This window comes from Ursus arctos, unplaced genomic scaffold (genome assembly GCF_023065955.2).
Source record: "Ursus arctos isolate Adak ecotype North America unplaced genomic scaffold, UrsArc2.0 scaffold_19, whole genome shotgun sequence".
NCBI lineage: Eukaryota > Metazoa > Chordata > Mammalia > Carnivora > Ursidae > Ursus > Ursus arctos.
The window spans coordinates 11,861,679-11,879,132 of NW_026622863.1; the positions used below are offsets into that span (position 1 = coordinate 11,861,679).

General features: G+C 46.6%; 1 protein-coding gene and 1 non-coding gene across 3 annotated transcripts in view; one reads left to right on the forward strand and one right to left on the reverse strand.

Moving 5' to 3' along the window:
• The window catches only part of FTO (FTO alpha-ketoglutarate dependent dioxygenase), a 415,235-nt gene extending 409,498 nt beyond the window's left edge, over positions 1-5,737 (forward strand). The window contains exon 9 of one of the 2 annotated variants that reach the window (XM_026494768.4): positions 5,099-5,737. In XM_026494768.4, coding sequence (XP_026350553.1) covers positions 5,099-5,216 — 118 coding nt within the window. In that variant the 3' untranslated portion in view covers positions 5,217-5,737. Of the gene's footprint in view, positions 1-1,525; positions 1,819-5,098 lie in introns of those variants that run through there. The other variant, XM_057314090.1, reaches the window with a different exon arrangement.
• Positions 5,738-12,883: 7,146 nt separating this feature from the next.
• On the reverse strand, positions 12,884-12,984 carry LOC113252594 (small nucleolar RNA U13). The gene has a single exon (XR_003314945.1). It is a non-coding gene; the product is annotated as a small nucleolar RNA U13 (small nucleolar RNA).
• Positions 12,985-17,454: the final 4,470 nt, after the last annotated feature.

Below are 17,454 nucleotides of genomic sequence, written 5' to 3' on the forward strand. Positions count from 1 at the left end.
GGGAGCAGGAAAAAAAGCACCAGATTAGAATCTCTTAGAGGGCCAAGGCATACCAGACCTTTCAAACTCTCTCCCTGGTATTACCCAGCAAAGGAAGATCCACTTGGACCAACCTACGCTCAGCATCTCAGGGTTCGAGGTGTGATGGGGGCATGAGTAAGGAAATCTACTCCAGGGAAACGTTTTCTTTCAAATGTTCAAATGTCTCCTGTTTCATCTTTAAAAATCAATAAATTTAAATTCTAGTCCATAATTTATCACTGTTCATTTTAATATAATAATAAAATTTTATATTCTTCTCTAGATGAGTTACATGATCTCTCTCTACCCCATTAGTTTTCCCAAGGCTCTAAGATACACCACCATATAATCCCAGGAGGATTGGAGCGTCTCAGCTTGAGATCAAGTCCAACTCGACCGCCATAAACACCCAACATGCTCTCCTTGGGTACCATTTGCCTCCTGGACATTTGATAGATTCCTAATGATACAGGGTGTGATGAGCAGATGAAGACAACAGCCATGGAGTGCATAATTCTGGAATAAAGTGTTCTCCTGAGACATGGGGAGGTTCCTGAATTCTCCGAGGCTCCAAAGAGAATATGGTTCTATTTTTCCAGCCCGCAGAATTTTTCTGACTGGAGTTTTGGTGGTTAGCAAAAAAAAAATGTTTCCAACTGACTTGGGGGGACCTCCTGAAGGTGTTTGGTGTCATTTCTGTTGGACAATGGTCTGAGCCTCACAGATATTGAGATTGGAAGTGGGGTTTTTTTGCGTTTTGCAAAACCATCCATTAGAGACACCCTCTGTGTTAGCAGACATGGCCATGCAACCTGGCTGTCAGAGCCTCCCAAGAATGACGCCAGGAGAAACAGCATGTCAAAGACAATGTCCTAGTGTCTGTCTCTTGAGAAAGATGTCCTCCCCAGTTTGCTTAGGAAAGATGTCCTCCCCAGTTTGCTTAGGCGTGGATGGAGTTGCCTCTTCTCTGACACATCAGGCACAGGGCAGTTAAGTTTGCAGAGATTCTAAACAGGGATTACAGGTCCTGCTAAGAAAAACACTGTCTGCTTATATTTTTTGCTCATATGAACAAAATGGCTTCAAATTTACATAATTAAAATTCTGGTGTCTTTCAGATCATAACAATGGGTAATTAACATTGTTACTTGTCAGCTGGGAAATACCTCGGGAGGAGGATATCAGAGCCCAGCCGTTTTATTTTGGGCCACATCTCATGGACAATCAGGGCTAATTGAATCACCCCCATCTCATGGAAAATGAGTGAAAGAACACTGAACGTTGCTAGCCTGGCTCACAGTCAACTCAGAAAGGCTGCTCGCTCAAACAAGCCTGCGTGAGATCAGAACCTCAACCCTGCGTTGAAGACAGCAGCCTGACAGTCTAATTTAGAAGCGTTGCTTAAAATCTTAATCAGCGCGTTGAAATTAACAGAGGCGAGTTTCGACACCATGTTTGTTGTTTATGGTTATCAATTTTAATAAACGTTAAAATGTTTTTACAGGTGTGGAAAAAGGCACATCCCAGGGACACTGCTCTCCTCCATTTGTACTCTCTACCAAGGAAAAAAAAAGAAAAAAAGAAACCATGTCATCGTCAAGAATGAAGACGTAACATATTCATCAGAGCTTGGCTTCCTTTTATTTTGTGGTTCCCTGAAAGCTATCTGCAGTCCTAAGCCCGGGTCCATCTTCCCCGCACAAGTGATATCTTGATTGACACATCTCCAAATAAGCTTGTGAATAGCTTTCCGTATTAGCCTCAGAATAATTCAGATGTCAAATTACGGCTCGCAGACTCCCTGACTCCTCTCGAGCCCCAGAATGAATTTTTTTAACTATTTGGGAGAAAATATTAAATTTTGTTTGGGCTGGGTCAAAGTTCATATCATTTGGTAATAAAGAGCCACAGAGGGTGTTCGCGTAGGGTGGGTCGCGCTGATTTTATTTTGTGCCCCATCTGCAGGTCAGGCTGACCCTTGGCCAGCGGTTTGGAGCGTGCGAGTCTGCAGACTCCCGGCACCTTTGCAGCTTGCCGTGGGTTTGCTCTGGACAGAAAAGGGAACGAGGAAAGAAAGGCGAGAAGGAGAGCAAGGCATGCTCTCTCTGCGCAGGACTCCTGGCTGATGTCATCTCTAAATATGCAGCTTTAATTGCTCCTCTCTGCAGCAACAAGGGAAGAGATCTCAGTGACTTGTCTTCATCACCGTTGAAAGCGCACAGCCGACCTAGCCCGGATTCCCATCCAGCAAGCCGTCCAGAAGCATTTCTGGCAAGCAAGAAGGCAAAGCAGCGCCTGCCGCCTGATAATGACCACTTTTCATAATATTTGTTGGATGCTCTGGAACGCGTGGCTGAGAAAACTCTCATTATTACTGGCTGTTGGCGCAGCTGTAAATATTTAACCAAGGATGCTACCTGCTTTGTGGAAAGACTCACTAATTACACCTGCTTCTCTCTGTAATTACATATTGTTGTAAAATTCCACGATAATGACACAACTGTGTCTTCCTCATGCAAAAGGTAAATTTATACCAAGGACGGCACCGGAATTTCCATAAGCAATTAGCCCACACATTTACATCCCTGTGTTTTCCTGTGATTTTACTGAAATGAAAGATCATGAATTAAATCCAATTACAGCAAGAAGACAGCTAGCAACTTGATGTTGCTTTCAAACCGCAGTTCCACTTCATAAGCAAAGTGAGGAGGAGAACCGTATTCCTACTGAATACCTTTGAAGGATCCCGATAAATCAGAAATATCAGCCTGGAAGCACAGACCCGGATAAACAGCCCGTATCGGGAGGAGTGGGGTTCTCTTGACAAAATGCTTCTCGAAAAAGGTGCCCATTTCGAGTCTGGGGAATGTGAGGGTCTACTCCTGGCTCATAGCCCGGTTATTAGTGGAACAACTCTATTAAAAAAAAAAAAAAGTTTTCCCAGATGCCATAATAAAGCCCAAGATAATAATCTGTAGTTCGAGGGGTTTGTTGGGGAGTGTGAGAGACAGAGTCCTGGAATTCAGGCAGTAGGAGACAAATAATAACCTCATCACTCTCCAACGTGGGCATGCCTATTCTTTTGGACATCTTGGCTCACCAGGAGATTTAGAGACACAACCCCTACCCGGGCTACGAGAAAGGCTTAGATGCCGTCATCAGGAGAATGTTCCAAGGTCCAGAGCCACCGTGCCTGAAAACAAGTCAACATGAGAGGCGTACGATACACTTTCAAAATGATCCCGCCTCGACATCTTTATTGTTTTCTTTCCCCTTTTTTTTTCCTTCCCTCCCTCCCCGTCTTTTCTCTCCACCCCTCTTCTCCCTCTGTACACATGCAAGCATCTCAAAATGTCAGAAGCCGAGAAGTGACCCATCCTTGCACGGCACAGGGGACGACCATGCTCTGATCCCTGCAATGTCATTGCAGACACAAACACAGCTCCCAGGGTTACAGGCTCCCCGGCACAATTTTAAACCTGATGATGAATTTACTTATTTATTTAGCCGTCATGACTATTCCTAGAAACACTTTAGTAAATAGGGAGGTGATGGCGTAATTACAGCAGGCGGGGAGAGAGCAGGAGCCGTGACAGCGCTGTCCCTGGCGGCCGGGGCCCCGGAGCTGATGGGTTGTCCTGCCCAGCCCGGCCGGGGAACTGTTCTGTTCGATTTCCTCTCAGTGGCAGGGCTGGAGTGCGCTCGCCTAATGGTCGGCTGTCGATACAGTCAAAATGCTAACCCGTCTTTCCATCTAATCCACTCTGAGAGGGCTCTTTACAGAAATGGCCTCTTCCATTTCTTCATTTTCAGAAAAGCCAATCAAGGAAGATGGGCCCACATGGGCTGTTGGTACAGTGTTTTTCTAAGTGCGTGTGCGTATGTGTTTAAAAGGGCATGATGATTAATTTTGAGACACACCATTTTGTGTTAAGTTGTCTTTGACGATTTTCTTCCCCGCCTTTTTTTTTTTAAGGGCTCTAAAAATCAATGCTAAGCTCCACGACCATCCATCTTTATATAGTAATAAATTAAGTGGGAGGTATTGATGTTTTTGACTGAGCTTTTAAAATTTACATACTAATGACAATTATACCCTGGTGACTGTTGATTTCTGCTGCTGTTTACTGTTCCTGACTCGGGCAAGAGGCGTTTGAGTTTTGCCTGTTGGCTCCGCCGTTCCTGAATGTCCCAAAGTGTCCCTCCAGTTCTCAGATGGGAGACAGGTCAGTCGGAAACTGGGTCCCAAGGAGGGGAGAGCTTGGGGAAGCCTTGCTCTCCCGAGAACAGCCCTGTAAGAACTCAACCAAGGGCAAGACTGCATGACCTCAGGCTTGGCAATGAGTGTGGGGGAACTGAGGTCGGGTTATAGCAAAACAGCGCACAATGGTGGGCAGTGGCTCTCGCCAATGGGCACCGGGCAGGGATGGCCTGGCGGTCCTTCTGCTTTGCCAGACGTTAACCCTTTAGGTGCTGAATTAAAGGAAGTGAAGAGGTTCTGGACAAAAGCCAGGGCAACAAGCACCAGACGGACTGGGGGGAAGGGCTGTTTAGCAACTGGCACAAAATATCCCAATATTTAATACCTGTGCCCTCTCCATTCCTTAAGGAAAATAATAATAATAATAATAATAAAGGAGAATTTGGAACCCCTGACGTGGAGTGCCTGGCTCGCCTTGTGCTTACAAACTGATTCTGGTAAATTCTGAGTTTGGGCAGAAATGTCGACAACCACCGCCTGCCCGCCTCTTGCCTTCTCCCTCCCTCGAGATAGGTGAAGGACGTCTTCTCAGCACTTGGCACGAGTTTGTTGGGAGGCAGAGACAAAGGCCTAGCAGAGACGGAATGAAAGGAGCGAGGTCAGATATTGCTCTGATGAGACCAAAGCCCTCCGGCCAACCGGAGCGCTACCCACAGGTAGCCGACCCAGGAAAGCTACCAACAAACCGGCACGAAGGCCTCAACTTCATTGAGACAGTTGTGCCGGACACCGGGACAGCTTGGGAGCTACCCACAGTTTCTACATGGGGATGAATTTGTCAGTAATACTGATTGTCGGAGGCCTGTTTCATTCCAGGGAAGATTCCACGAGGCACCAACAGCGGCCACTCGTGCGTGATTTTTTCCTTCTAGAAAGTCCAGGATCTCGAGGAGGCAACTCCGAGAGGCACCCGGCCACAAGTTTGTCACAGTAGCTACCACCGGGGACAGCTCTCCAGAGCGAGGTGCGTGCATTTTGTTTACATTTCGAGGAGGCAGCAATAAAGTGTTTGTTTACACACCAGGGTCTGGTTTGTTTTTTTTTTTCCTTTTCTCCCTCCCTGACAAGGGTCACCCAGCGGGGCCAGGTGCCTAGCGTGGAGAGGAGCTGGTGGAGCTTTCCAGACGCAACCCTGAAATCATGATGCAGGATTATCCAAATATTAAGGCTGCTGAAAGCCCACCTTCTCTGGTTTCCCGCTGCGTGGAGATGGCTCGGTGACATCCAAGTGTCCAGGAAGTGCCTTTGCAAGAGTGTGTGCAAAGAAAGGACAGAACACAGGAGAGGTGTGAAGGAGGACTCACTTTCATCAGAGGATCGGCTTTCAGGCTGGTTTGGGAGCCCAGAGCCTTATTGTATTACACGCGGCAGTGAAATGCGCCTTGTTCCGTTTCCTTCTTCCCCCCTCTCCTTTCTTTGCTTTTGAGTGTTTTCGAAATAAAAGAGTGTTTTCTTCCAAATTGTGCTGGGAGGCAAATTCTTGAACGGTGTAATAGAAAATGTTAGACAATATTCCTTACCGGAGCTATTGACATTTTGGATAGTTGTGACACTTTGATTTTTCTCAAAACATACGGATCAAGCCTGGCTGCATTATTGGACAGGAAGTCCTGATGAAAGGCCTTCCTTTATCTTTCTTTGTCTTCCCCCCCTCTGTTTGTTCATGGCTTTCTCTCTGAATATAATCGTGGTTTTCTTAAGCTGTCCGGGGAGTCCTTACTGCCTTACTAAATATTTCATGGTGCAGAGCACACCGTACCTGCCAACTGCTTCTTATTTGTTGTCAAAAATAAAGGGCTCATCCTTCGGAGTGGGGGAGGAAAAAGAGCGAAGGTTTATTCTATTGTTTTTATTTTAAAGTTTCTCATCTCCCCCCCCCCCCCCCCCGCATGGAGACACTGGAAATCCAGGAGTGGTGCCTTTCCCTTGCCCGGGACACGGCTGGCCATTTATTTATTTATTTGAGGCTTATTTATTTATTTGCGGCGCACTCCCTTCTATGATTCCCAGCACTTGTTTCTTTGCCGTTTCCCGTCCTATTTGTTCAAAAGGGAAAAGTTCAAAGCCGCTCTGCCAGCTGAGGGAGAAACCAGCTGAATACTAACCCTCCAGCCCCCGCCTGCGCTGACCTTGAGAGGGGAGCCCTAAACGGTCCCATTGCCAGCCCGCATGCGGGTTTGGTTAGACCAGGTCGGGAGGGGTCAGGGCTCACCTGAGGCCAGCCTGGCCCGGCCGACCTGCCAGAGCAGCGGGGTAATGCATTTTTAAAAGGGACATTCTCCGCTCTGAATGGGCCTAATATGGTCTCTGTTTAAAAAGCTGTCAGAATCCCAAGCACACACTCCATAAAATATAAATGAGTACTTACTGTTTGCAGATGTTGCTTGTTTTTCATAATGTTTGTATTTGAAGTCTCGAATCCGCACTTCCTGTCAGGTTCCCCCGTGCCTCTCTCCTCCTGTTTCTGAAGGAACAAGGGAGAACTTCAGATCGCAATTTCTCAATGAAGACACTTTCTGTCAAGTCTGTCAGCGTCCCCGGTACAATTAGCATTTTCCCTCTCTCTCTCTCTCTGTCTCTCTTTTTCTCTCTCAACACTGAGCTTTATTTCTCGCCCATTTTACCTGGGCCGTGGAGGGTTACCTCTCTTGTGGGCGCCCTTGCAAGGGGCTCCAGGCTCGGGAAGGTGGGAATTTTTCCTTTTTTTTTTTTTTTTTTTTTGTGAGGCCCTGAAAAGCAAAGCTGGAAAGTCAACAGGCCTGTAAACAGCACACTTAGATTAATTGGAGAGAATTAGGGAAAAAGACTTTGGGGAACCTCCATCATCGTTCCCGGGGAAAGTCGGAGATGGGGCCTCATATGTCTTTGCCACATTCATCCCGAGAGCCTCGGTGATAAATTCAGTGCAGGTGTCTGATTAATTTATCCGTGCGTTCGGCTGCGGCTGCGCCATCCGGCGCCTGAACCTGACCCCGGGATTCCTACCAGGGTCTTCCTCTGGCCTTCCCGGCGCTGCCTCGAGCCTACCCCGGCTCCAAAGCGGCTCTGCAGAGCCGGGGGGAGAGCCCGAGGGGGGCTCCCTCTCTACCTCTGTGCCCCGGGGGCCCCTTCTCGGCCTCCTGTCTCCCTTCTCTGTTTCCTGCCGGCTTCCCCCATGGGGGTGGTGGGTGACAGGTGGGACAGGACGCGTGTTTTTGCATGACAAAGCCAGCGGGGCATTTATTCCAGAGTCCCCGGTGGACAGTGCGTGCGTGTGTGAAGAGGACTGCGGAAGTTGCTTTTCGTTTGGCAACCCTCCCACGATTCAACAGAACATTTTAATAACCCACTCTCCGGGCTCCCCCCTCGCCAACTTAGAAAACGAAGTAGGAGCACTCCCCGCATGCCCGGGGACTTGCAGAAATGGGCATTTTGGCGTGTATTTCTTTATTTACATTTTTTTTTTTTTTTTTTTACTGTTTATGCAATCCTCTGGTTAAAAAGCCCAGGCACAGCCCTTGTTCTCCAACTCTGTCGTTTCTTTGCTTAGAAAGTAGTAGTTGAAAGGGGCCCCTCTGCGAGGTCCGTGCTCTGCCTTCCTTCTCAGGTCCCCAGTTCTGAAGCCAGTGGTCATCAGTCTCCTCGGGACCCGAAAGCCTGCTGCCCCAGCCCCAAATCCCTGCCCAGGATCAAAGACTCGCCTTCACCCACTTGAGCTGGAGATTGATGACAGTGCTGTTCACCTGCCATTTGCTTTAGTAATAATAGTGGAAAGAAGAAAAGAAAGAAAGAGAGGAAGGAAGGAAGGAAGGAAGGAAGGAAGGAAGGAAGGAAGGAAGGAAGGAAAAGAAAAGCAAAGCAGACGGGAGGAAAAGAAGAGACACACCAAGCCTTCCCCAGTTTCTCCGGGCTTTCGGGGAGGATCCGGGTGGTGAACACAGCCCAGGACGGCGCACCTCCGTGCCGGAATCAGGTCAGTGGGGCTCGCTTCATCTTTAAAGCACAGACACCATAAATCAAGATGAAAATCCTTCAGCCCAAAAGCCTTACCAATTGATACAATTTGAAAATGGGCAGCGGAGAGGCTGGGGAGAAGGCTGACATGATGACTTTTATAATAGCAGAACGTTTAAGGTTCTAGAAATAAAAGGAAGAGGATGAAATCAGGCACGTTGGTCTCTGCCTGCAGGCTCTCTGAGCTCTCACTGGAAGCTCCCGCAATTATTTCTGCTCTGGCTTTCCCCTCCTTTTTTTTTTTTTTTTTCCAGCAGTCTGTTTGAAATGAAGCAGAACCGGGCATGGCAAGCTTATCAGTGTCATTAGCTGACAGGGCGCCCGGCACACCTGCTTTTACTCGCTGCCATTTCAGGCACTAATGCCACAGAGAATGTGGCTCGGGTCCTTATAATGTGTAAAGATTCATTTATTTCACCTTTTGAACCTGCCTGACCCCCTGGGCTTGTGTTGGGGAGGGAGGAGGAGGACTGGAGAAGGTTTTTTGTTTTTTTCCCTGGCACTTAGAAGAAGCTGACAATTAGGGGTCTGGCCCTGGGGCTGTTGTTAGGAAAGAAGCTTAAGAGAGAGGTGGGAGCTTAGCCAGGGAGGCGCTGGGAGCCCGGGAACCGGGCAGGGCTTGGGCCACCGGACGGGGGACTTGGGGGAATGGTCCCCTGGCTGCTGGCTCCTTGGCTCTGCAGTGGCCCAGGTGCAGGGGCTGCCTTGGAGGGAGGCACCTCTACCTTCCTAGACGCCGCCCCGCCTCACACCACACCTATGACAATGCAGCCCCACCTCTGTTGTTCGCTGTGACTGTGGGAAAGATTTTTAAACACCATTTTGCCTTTGGAATGATTTAGCTCTGAGTACCTCATTGCATTTATGATGGTGAAGGTTTCTTGGCAATCATGTGCACCTAGGAATTCCTGCAAAAGGAGAAATATCTACCTTTCAAACTGTTTTCCAATGTAATGGAATTTTTATGAATACTAAACTTCGCCCTTAACAAAGTTGATAGAATATTAAGCTTTGCAGACATTTTAATTAAACCCCGATTCATTTTAATTTTATGGTTTTCTTGTCATATTTTGGAATATGAATATATATTATATATGCATAATATAATATATATATCTCAAACATTCTAATAACCCCTGAAAAGGAAAGGCTGGTAGCTGGGAACCTGATACCCCAGATGTCTGATGACGCTTTGCCCCCCTGTTTTCTCCTTTTTTTTTTTCCTTGCTTTCCTTTGGTACGGCTTTGACTTCTCCATTTTTCATTTTAGAAGTTTTAGTGTGAGATCTTAGTTTGCTAGGAATAAAAAAGTCATTCTTGTTGGTGGACATTACACTCTTAGGACTTCAATTCTGGTTGCTTCTATTTTGTATCTCCTGACTAGTCCTAGAGAGAGTTGACTACATCCTTCAGCCTCTGCCTGGAAACCTTCCAGGGGCTTCCTTCATTTCTTGATTCTTCCTTCTTTTCGGGAGCTTGACTGTGCAACTCCGTGGTTCCTGCCTTAGCATGAGAGGAGCTCTTTCCTAGGAAACCCAGGACCAGGGAAGATTGCCCTCGTTGGCCTGTTGAACCCGAGCTGAGTTTTCTGAGCAAGGGCATCACTGCTCTAGACACTGGCGCTCTCTTGAAACTTGGAAGCATGTGCCAGAAAAAAACATCTGTCCCCACCTAGAAAGTAGATGTCTTTGCTATTCCCTGAGTTAATGATTTCGGGGTTTTAGCACCTTTTTATGAGTGCATGAGTTTCCAGGGTTCTGTTTGATACTCTTAGTGGCAAAGTATTCCTGGGCTTGTGATGAGATGGATTTTATTTTTTAAAGCTGCCGATTCCGAGTGGAGCCATCCATCCGTTGACTTTTGTCTGAATCTCTTTCCTGGTGGAATTTTATTCTTGCAGACACTGCACAGTTCAAAGTTCATATACTTGAATTCTAAAGATTCTTTGGGATGAGAACATCTCGGTCCGCAGTAGTGGAAAGTGAGTATAACATCATATAATCTGGGCATGTATATGGCCGCATGGTGAATTAATACTTGTCAGACCTTGTTACTCTGAAATGGCCGTGGCAAGGTAATGACCATCATTCATTTTATTTTATTACTTTTTTTATTTGATTTCATTTAGGCATTGGCAAAGGTGAGGGGATTGACTCGTATTTCCTGTTTATGTTTGATATCCAAAGCCCCTGGGGGTGGGGGGAGGCGATGCTAGGGGAAATTATGCAAATTAAAGAGGAAATTTGCAAAGACACCTTGGCAAACTCAGAGACGAGAACATCTAGCTTTAACTGTTTGGTCATCCCAATTCTTGGCTCTTGCACTCATGGTTAGCGAAGAAGGTCTGAAGAGGGCATGAAGCTGGTGTGGCTCGCAGAGTGAGTGGCTTTCTTGTTTGCAGGTGAAATGGTCATTGAGATTTAACATCCAAAAGTTTTGTCTTAGCAGCTAATTGAGAATAGGAAGCCCACTGAATGATGAAGCTTCAGGTTTTCTCAGCCAACAAATCCTCCCGAGGCCTGTAAGAGTAAGTGAAATGAAGAAGGGAGCCCTCAGTGAGGCATCGTGGACCTGGGGGCATCCCCTGGGAAAGAGGCCATTCTCAGTGAAGGGAAACTCAACAGCAGGGCATTTGGTGCTGGGACAGAAGGCAGCGTGGTGGACTGGGAAGCCATAGAAGTTCGAATCCCACTCCTGACACTTCCTAGGTAGGTGACTCATTTTAAAGCAGGTCTTTTTATCTCTTCATATAAATCCAATAGTGTTTTCTTAAATGCTCACTGTGATAAGTGAAGTCACTGTCTGTCACTGTATGACATTATTACAGTATTATTGGCTAGATTCCCTATGTTGTACTTTTCAACTCCATGACTTATTTTATTTTTTTAAAAACTTTATTTATTTATTTATTTGTCAGAGAGAGAGAGAGAGAGCACAAGCAGGGGGAGCTGCAGGCAGAGGGAGAAGCAGGCTCCCCACTGAGCGAGGAGCCCAACGTGGGACTCATCCCAGGATCCCGGGATCATGACCTGAGCCGAAGGCAGGTGCTTAACCGACGGAGCCACCCAGGTGCCCCTGACTTATTTATTTTATAACTGGAAGTTGGTACCTCTGAATCCCCTTGTTTCGCCTACCTCCCCCCACCTCCCCTCTGGAAACCACCAGTTTGTTCTCTGTATTGAAGCGTCTCTTTGGGTTTTTCTGCTTGTTTGTTCATTTGTTTAGGTTTTTAGATTCCACATACAAAGGAAATCATGTGGTATTTGTCTTTCTCAGTCTGACTCATTTCACTTAGCATAATATCCTCTAGGTCCATTCATATTGTCGCAAATGGCAAGCTCTCATTCTTTTTGATGGCTGAGTCATATTCCGTAGTATACATACACCACATCTTCTTTACCCATTCGTCTACTGATGGACACTGTGGTTGCTTCCATCTCTTGGCTGTTGTACGTAATGCTGCAATAACATAGGGATGCACGTATCTTTTTGAATTAGAGTTTTCCTTTGGGTAAATACCCAGCAGTGGAATTACAGAATCATAGGGTAATTCTATTTTTAATTTTTGGAGGAATCTCCATACTGTTTTACACCATGGCTGCACCAATTTACATCCCCACCAGTGGTGTACAAGGGTTCCCTTTCCTCCACCTTCTTGCCAGTGCTTATTTCTTGTCTTTTTGATACTAGCTATTCTCATAGTTTTTTTTTTCTTTAATAGAAGCAAAAAGAAGAAAACAAAAAGCACATCCTTAATCTCATGCACTCAGACAAAACCTACTCTTCATTCTTTCATGGCTATCTTTCCAAATTCTGTTTCACAAATAGACATATATACTTGCGTTACCAAAATAAGGTTGCACGTGGCATCTTCTAAGCCCCTCTTTTCTCTTTCTGTCCAATTCTGGACCTTGTCAGCATTTTGTCATGGCTGCACAATGTCCCATCATACAGATATACTTTATTTACCCAAACGTCTATCGTGGAACTTATAGGTTGGTCTGACTACTCACAATTACAAAATGGCCGTGACAGCTACCTGTCCACCCAGGTTCAAGATGACCATATTTCCTTATGCAAAAATTCCTCAGAAGTCAGATTTTTGGATAAATGGGCATATGTGTTTCTTTGAATAAACTTGAAGTTTATTGAGATTCTTAAATAGGTAGGCCTAAGTATTTTCTAAACTTTGGGACTTTTGGGCCATTATTTCTTCAAATCTCTCTGCTCCTTTCTTACCCTCTTCTTCTGGGACTGCCTTGATGCATACGTTAAGCTGTTTAATGGTACCTCAGAATGGTACCCTTGAACTCTTGTTACTTTTCTTGATTCTTTTTCCTCCTCAGACTTATGATTTCAAATGACTCCTCTTCAAGTTTGCTTATTGTTTCCTTTGCTTGTTCACATCTGCTCTGAACCACTCTTGTGAATTTTCCAAGTCGGCTATTGTATTTTTCAACCTCAGAGTTTCCTCTCGGTTCTATTAAAATAATTTCAATCTCTTTGTTTATGTGCTAATTTTGCTCACATATTGTTTTCCTAATTTCTTTTAGTTCTTTGTGTTTTCTTTTAGCTGTTAGAGCCTATTTAAGATAGTTTTTTTTTTCACATCAGATGGGTAATGTGCCAAGGTCACAAGGTTCAAGGGAGACAGACATCGCGCAATGGCGTGTACATCCAATCACCATGCTTATGAACCACAAAAGGATGTTTAAGACAGTTCTTTTCAAGATTTTGCCTAGTAAGTCTGATGCCTGTGAGTTTTCAGGGACTGTGTCTGGAGATTTATTTTGTTCCTTTGCGTGAGCCATGTTTTCCTTTTTCTTAGGGATCTGTTATTTAAAATTGGGTATTAAAAAAATCAGCCACCTCTCCCAGTCTTTGCAGACTGGCAGGCAACACCTTCACCAATTAGCAGGGCAAGTCTGAGCCTTGAGATCAGCCTTGCATGAAAGTTTGAGGTCTTCTCAGGTCTTTTCTGGACATGTGTCTTCCCTGGGCCTGTGTATTGCTCCATATCTGTGACTTCTTTTAAATGTCTTCATTTTCTTGAGTATAACCCCTGTTTCTTCTTGGACCTTCTCTGCTTTATTATGCTCCCCAATCAGTAATCTCTTGCCTCAGGAGTCTGCAGGTGTGTAGTACCCTTGAATGTTCCCGAGTCACACCCACTGCTCCCTGCCTGAGCTCCAGGTCAGATGCCACAGAAGCCAATCCCTCAGGCAGCCCCCACACAGGTTTGAACATTGCAAATTAAGTCCACCCTACTCTCTCTGATTTCAGGAAGAGAAGTGGGAATTGGGCTCCTTCCTCCCCCAAACTGTGCCGTGCCATGCCAGGGAGGGGGCAAAGAGAGGGCCAGTAAAAAGACCATGTTTCCCACCAATGGAATATGACTTTTTCTTGGTTGGGCATTTGCTTGGTTGCCGTAGATCTCTGACTGATTTCCAGAGCTTCTATAACGTCATTTTAGCACGTACGTGAGTGATTATTGGAGAGTTTGCTGGGAAGGTCCTACAATTCTTAAGAAAATCTAGGAAGCTCCTCCTCACCCCTTCGGGCTACAGCCCCAAAGTGAGTCATTCTTGAAGTTCTCTGGAAAACTGCTGTAAACCTCACATCATCTTAGGCTCTTGGCTGCAAACTGCCTCCAGGGAAAGATGACTTCTCTTCCACCTTGCAGATTCCACATCGTGCTCCTCCCAGGTTCTAACCCCTGCATGGGGAAGGGGGTTCTTGGAAATGGAGTCCCAGCTGCAGGGGAATCCTGGGAAGGAGATTGCGGGGGTGCTGAGTTGGCAGCTCATAGCCACAGCATAGCCCCAGCATAGCCCGAACCACTCCACACAGTCACTGGCACTAATTACTTGATGGAAACAAATATGTAGGAGTAAAGATGCTGTTTGTAATCCTCCTTGGTCTGTTAGATCCCTCTCTGCAAATATCCCTGTCTTGATGGCCATCTCGACACTTTAGAGTACTATATAATTATTTACTTAGTACTTTCCATCCAAGGGATTACTCTTTTATTTAAATAGACTATTTCAGAAGAAACTATATGAATTCCACAAATGGAAAAGCAATATCATTTTCAGTACATAAAAAAGACCTGCTGAAGAAGTGGAAACAGGGGTGCCTGGCTGACTCAGTCGCTGGAGCGTGCGACTCTTGATCTCGGAGTTGTGAGTTCAAGCCCCATTGGGTGTAGAGATTACTTTAAAAAAGAAGTAGAAACAAAACCACGTTCCCTTTCTAGCTACACATTGCTCCCCTCACCTAATCATTACCCTCTCCTACGGTAACCTCTCAAATTCCAATCTCAACCGGGGTCTTATGTCCTGGGGGTCCCTCCTCAGCTGAAAATGTTGATCCCACTGTTGCAAATAACTAGACACATCTGAGTCCCAGTCAATCCCGGCTGGAGCTGAATTTGGCTGGAAGGCAATGCTTTCAGGTGAACCAGATGAAGAAAGTGGTTTCATGCTATCCTTAAAAACGAGGACTCTCGGCACCTGGGTGGCTCAGCTGGGGAAGTGTCTGCCTTCAGCTTTGGTCACGATCCCAGGGTTCTGGGATCGAGCCCCATGTCAGGCTCCCTGCTCAGGGGGGAATCTGCTTCTCCCTCTCCCTCCCCCCTCCCCACTTGTGCTCATGCTCTCTCTCATTCACTCTCTCTTAAATAAATAATTAAAAAAAAAAAGGACTCTGCCTTATGTAGCACCTTCTGTAAATGGGTCTTGGGCTCTTGACAGGGAGAGAGTCTATGAAGAAAATCCCAATCCATCTATGGGAATTTTCCCTCCAAATGAAGCCATAGCTCCTATAGCGTTTCAGGGCGGCAGATGTGGCAAGATTTTTACCCTCGTTGTGGCCGAGGGTGGGAGGGGCGGGTGGGGCATGGAATGTCCTCCCCCTTCCCCTTTCGCATAGATTCAGGAAAGGTGAGGGAGTTCATCCGGTTGGCATAGCCGGCAGGGGCAGAGCTGGACGGGAACCCGTGCTTATCTCACCACCACACCACGTGGCTCCTTGTTTGGGAGCTTCTAGAGACAGTGAGCGGGCTCTGCAGGGTCAGCTCCACTGGAGGGAAGGATGCCAAAGGAGGGAACTTTTGCAACTCTCTGGCGCAGTGAGGGCACCGAGCAAAGCAGAGCGACTGACCTGGACTCGCCTACCTCGGAAACTGGGCTTCATAAGCTGGTCTTGGAAGAGACCCTTTGCTTCCTCATGGAAAGTTGATCCCCAAGCTGATGCGGCAGCTTCTCTTGGAGAGCTCTGGTCGGGCAACCCTTGATCTCTAGGTCACTCCCATCTCTACGTTGGGTGTGGTCGCTTACTTCTCCTCAGGGGGTCTTCTGGGGAGAGAAGAGACGGAAACCACAGATGGAGACAGGTGTGTGGTATGTGAATCACCTAGCAAAGAGGTGAAGGGACTGATGACGGAGCCGGTGCTGGTTGGCACTTTGGAATCTGCCTCTGGGTGCAAAGTAGAGTCTTTGCCTCTTGAGCCTGTGACTGACCTTCAGTGTCCTTCCCTCCCAGGGAGTCATTTGAGCCAGAGCTTTACATGATGGAAGTTACCAGCATTCATAGAGTCACGACTATGTTCCAGGCACCAATAAATATTTCCTTGGCCAATAATGGCAAGAGCAATACGAGGATAAGCCTTAAGCACTTCTTGTCCATGAAGATGGCTATTAGAAAACACAAAATGGGATAAAACAGAAAACACCCAGTGCTGGTGAGGATGTGGAGAGATTGGAGCTCTTGTGCCTTGCTGGTGGGAATATAAAATGGTGCAGCTACTGTGGAAAACAGTGTGGCATGCCTCAAAAAAATTAAACGTAGAGTTACCATATGATCCAGTAATTCCATTCTGGGTGTACATCCCAAAGGATTGAAAGCAAGGACTGGAACAGATGTTCATACACCCCATGTTCATAGCAGCATTATTCACAAGGGCCAAGAGGTGGAAGCAGCCCAAATATCCGTCAACGAATGAGTGGATCCACACAATGTGACATACACAGACAAGAATATTATTCAGCCTTAAAAAGGCGGGAAGTTCAGATATGGGCTACAACCTTGAAAACAGTATGCCGAGTGACACCAAGGACAAATATTATACGATTCCACTTACACAAGGCACTCGGAAGAGTCAAATTCACGGAGAAAGGAAGTAGAATGGTGGTTGCCAGGGGGTGGCAGGAAGGGAGTGGGGACTTACTGCCCGATGGGGACAGTTTCTGTTTAGCAAGGTGAAAGGTTGACGGAGAAGGAGGGTGGTGATGGTTGCACAACGATGTGAATATACTTGATGCTATCGAATTGCGCACTCAGAGAAGGTTAAAATGGTCAATGCTAGGTTATGTCTATTTTACCATAAATTAAAAAAATATATTTATTTAGTTTTTGTAGCTGAGGAGCAGGTTCTGGAAAAAGGGAAGCAGCCTAAAAGTTTCGCCTTGCAAGGATTCAGGTGCGCCCCCCTTGTCTCTGCTCATTCTCTTCTCCGGTGACTTCTTCAACACCCACTCACCACCGGTCATCCGGTGTGGGTAAATCTCACTCTCCCCCACTGTGTGCTGGAGGCTTGGGAGAGTGTCAAGGAGTTCACATTTTAGCTGTGGGTGGGGTGGGAAGTGGGGCAGGATTGGAGGGGGGTGAAGACCTAGGCACCACCAGTGTGTCACGAAGCTGAATGTTATCAGGCTGAGGAAGTTAAGAAGGGGCTGCAGAGATGTGGGATAGTGGGGACTCACTTCTGGCTGGGATGGTGAAGAGATGGGCGGGGGGGGGGGGGTATGGAAAGGAGCAGTAGGAGGCTGATAAGAGGAGTTGGAGGGGGATTCCTGGAGGAAGATACAGTGTCAACAGGGGAGCAATAATGAGAATATTAATAACACTTGCTCCATGCCGGGTGCTGTTCTAAGTACTTGACATGTGTTATTTCATTTTATCCTCAGAGGGGCAGGTACTTTTAGTAAGCCCATTTTATAGATGAGGAAAGAGAAGCCCAGAGACGGTAAGAAACCTGTCAAAGGCCACACAGCTCTTTTTAACAAACATGCAGCCTGCACGGAGTGGGTGTGGCCGTCCACTTTTAGGGATCTTTAGGTCCTAGAAGTTAGCAGGAATGTAGGGTGGTGAAAGGGAAGTGGTAGACAGGAGAGAGGAGA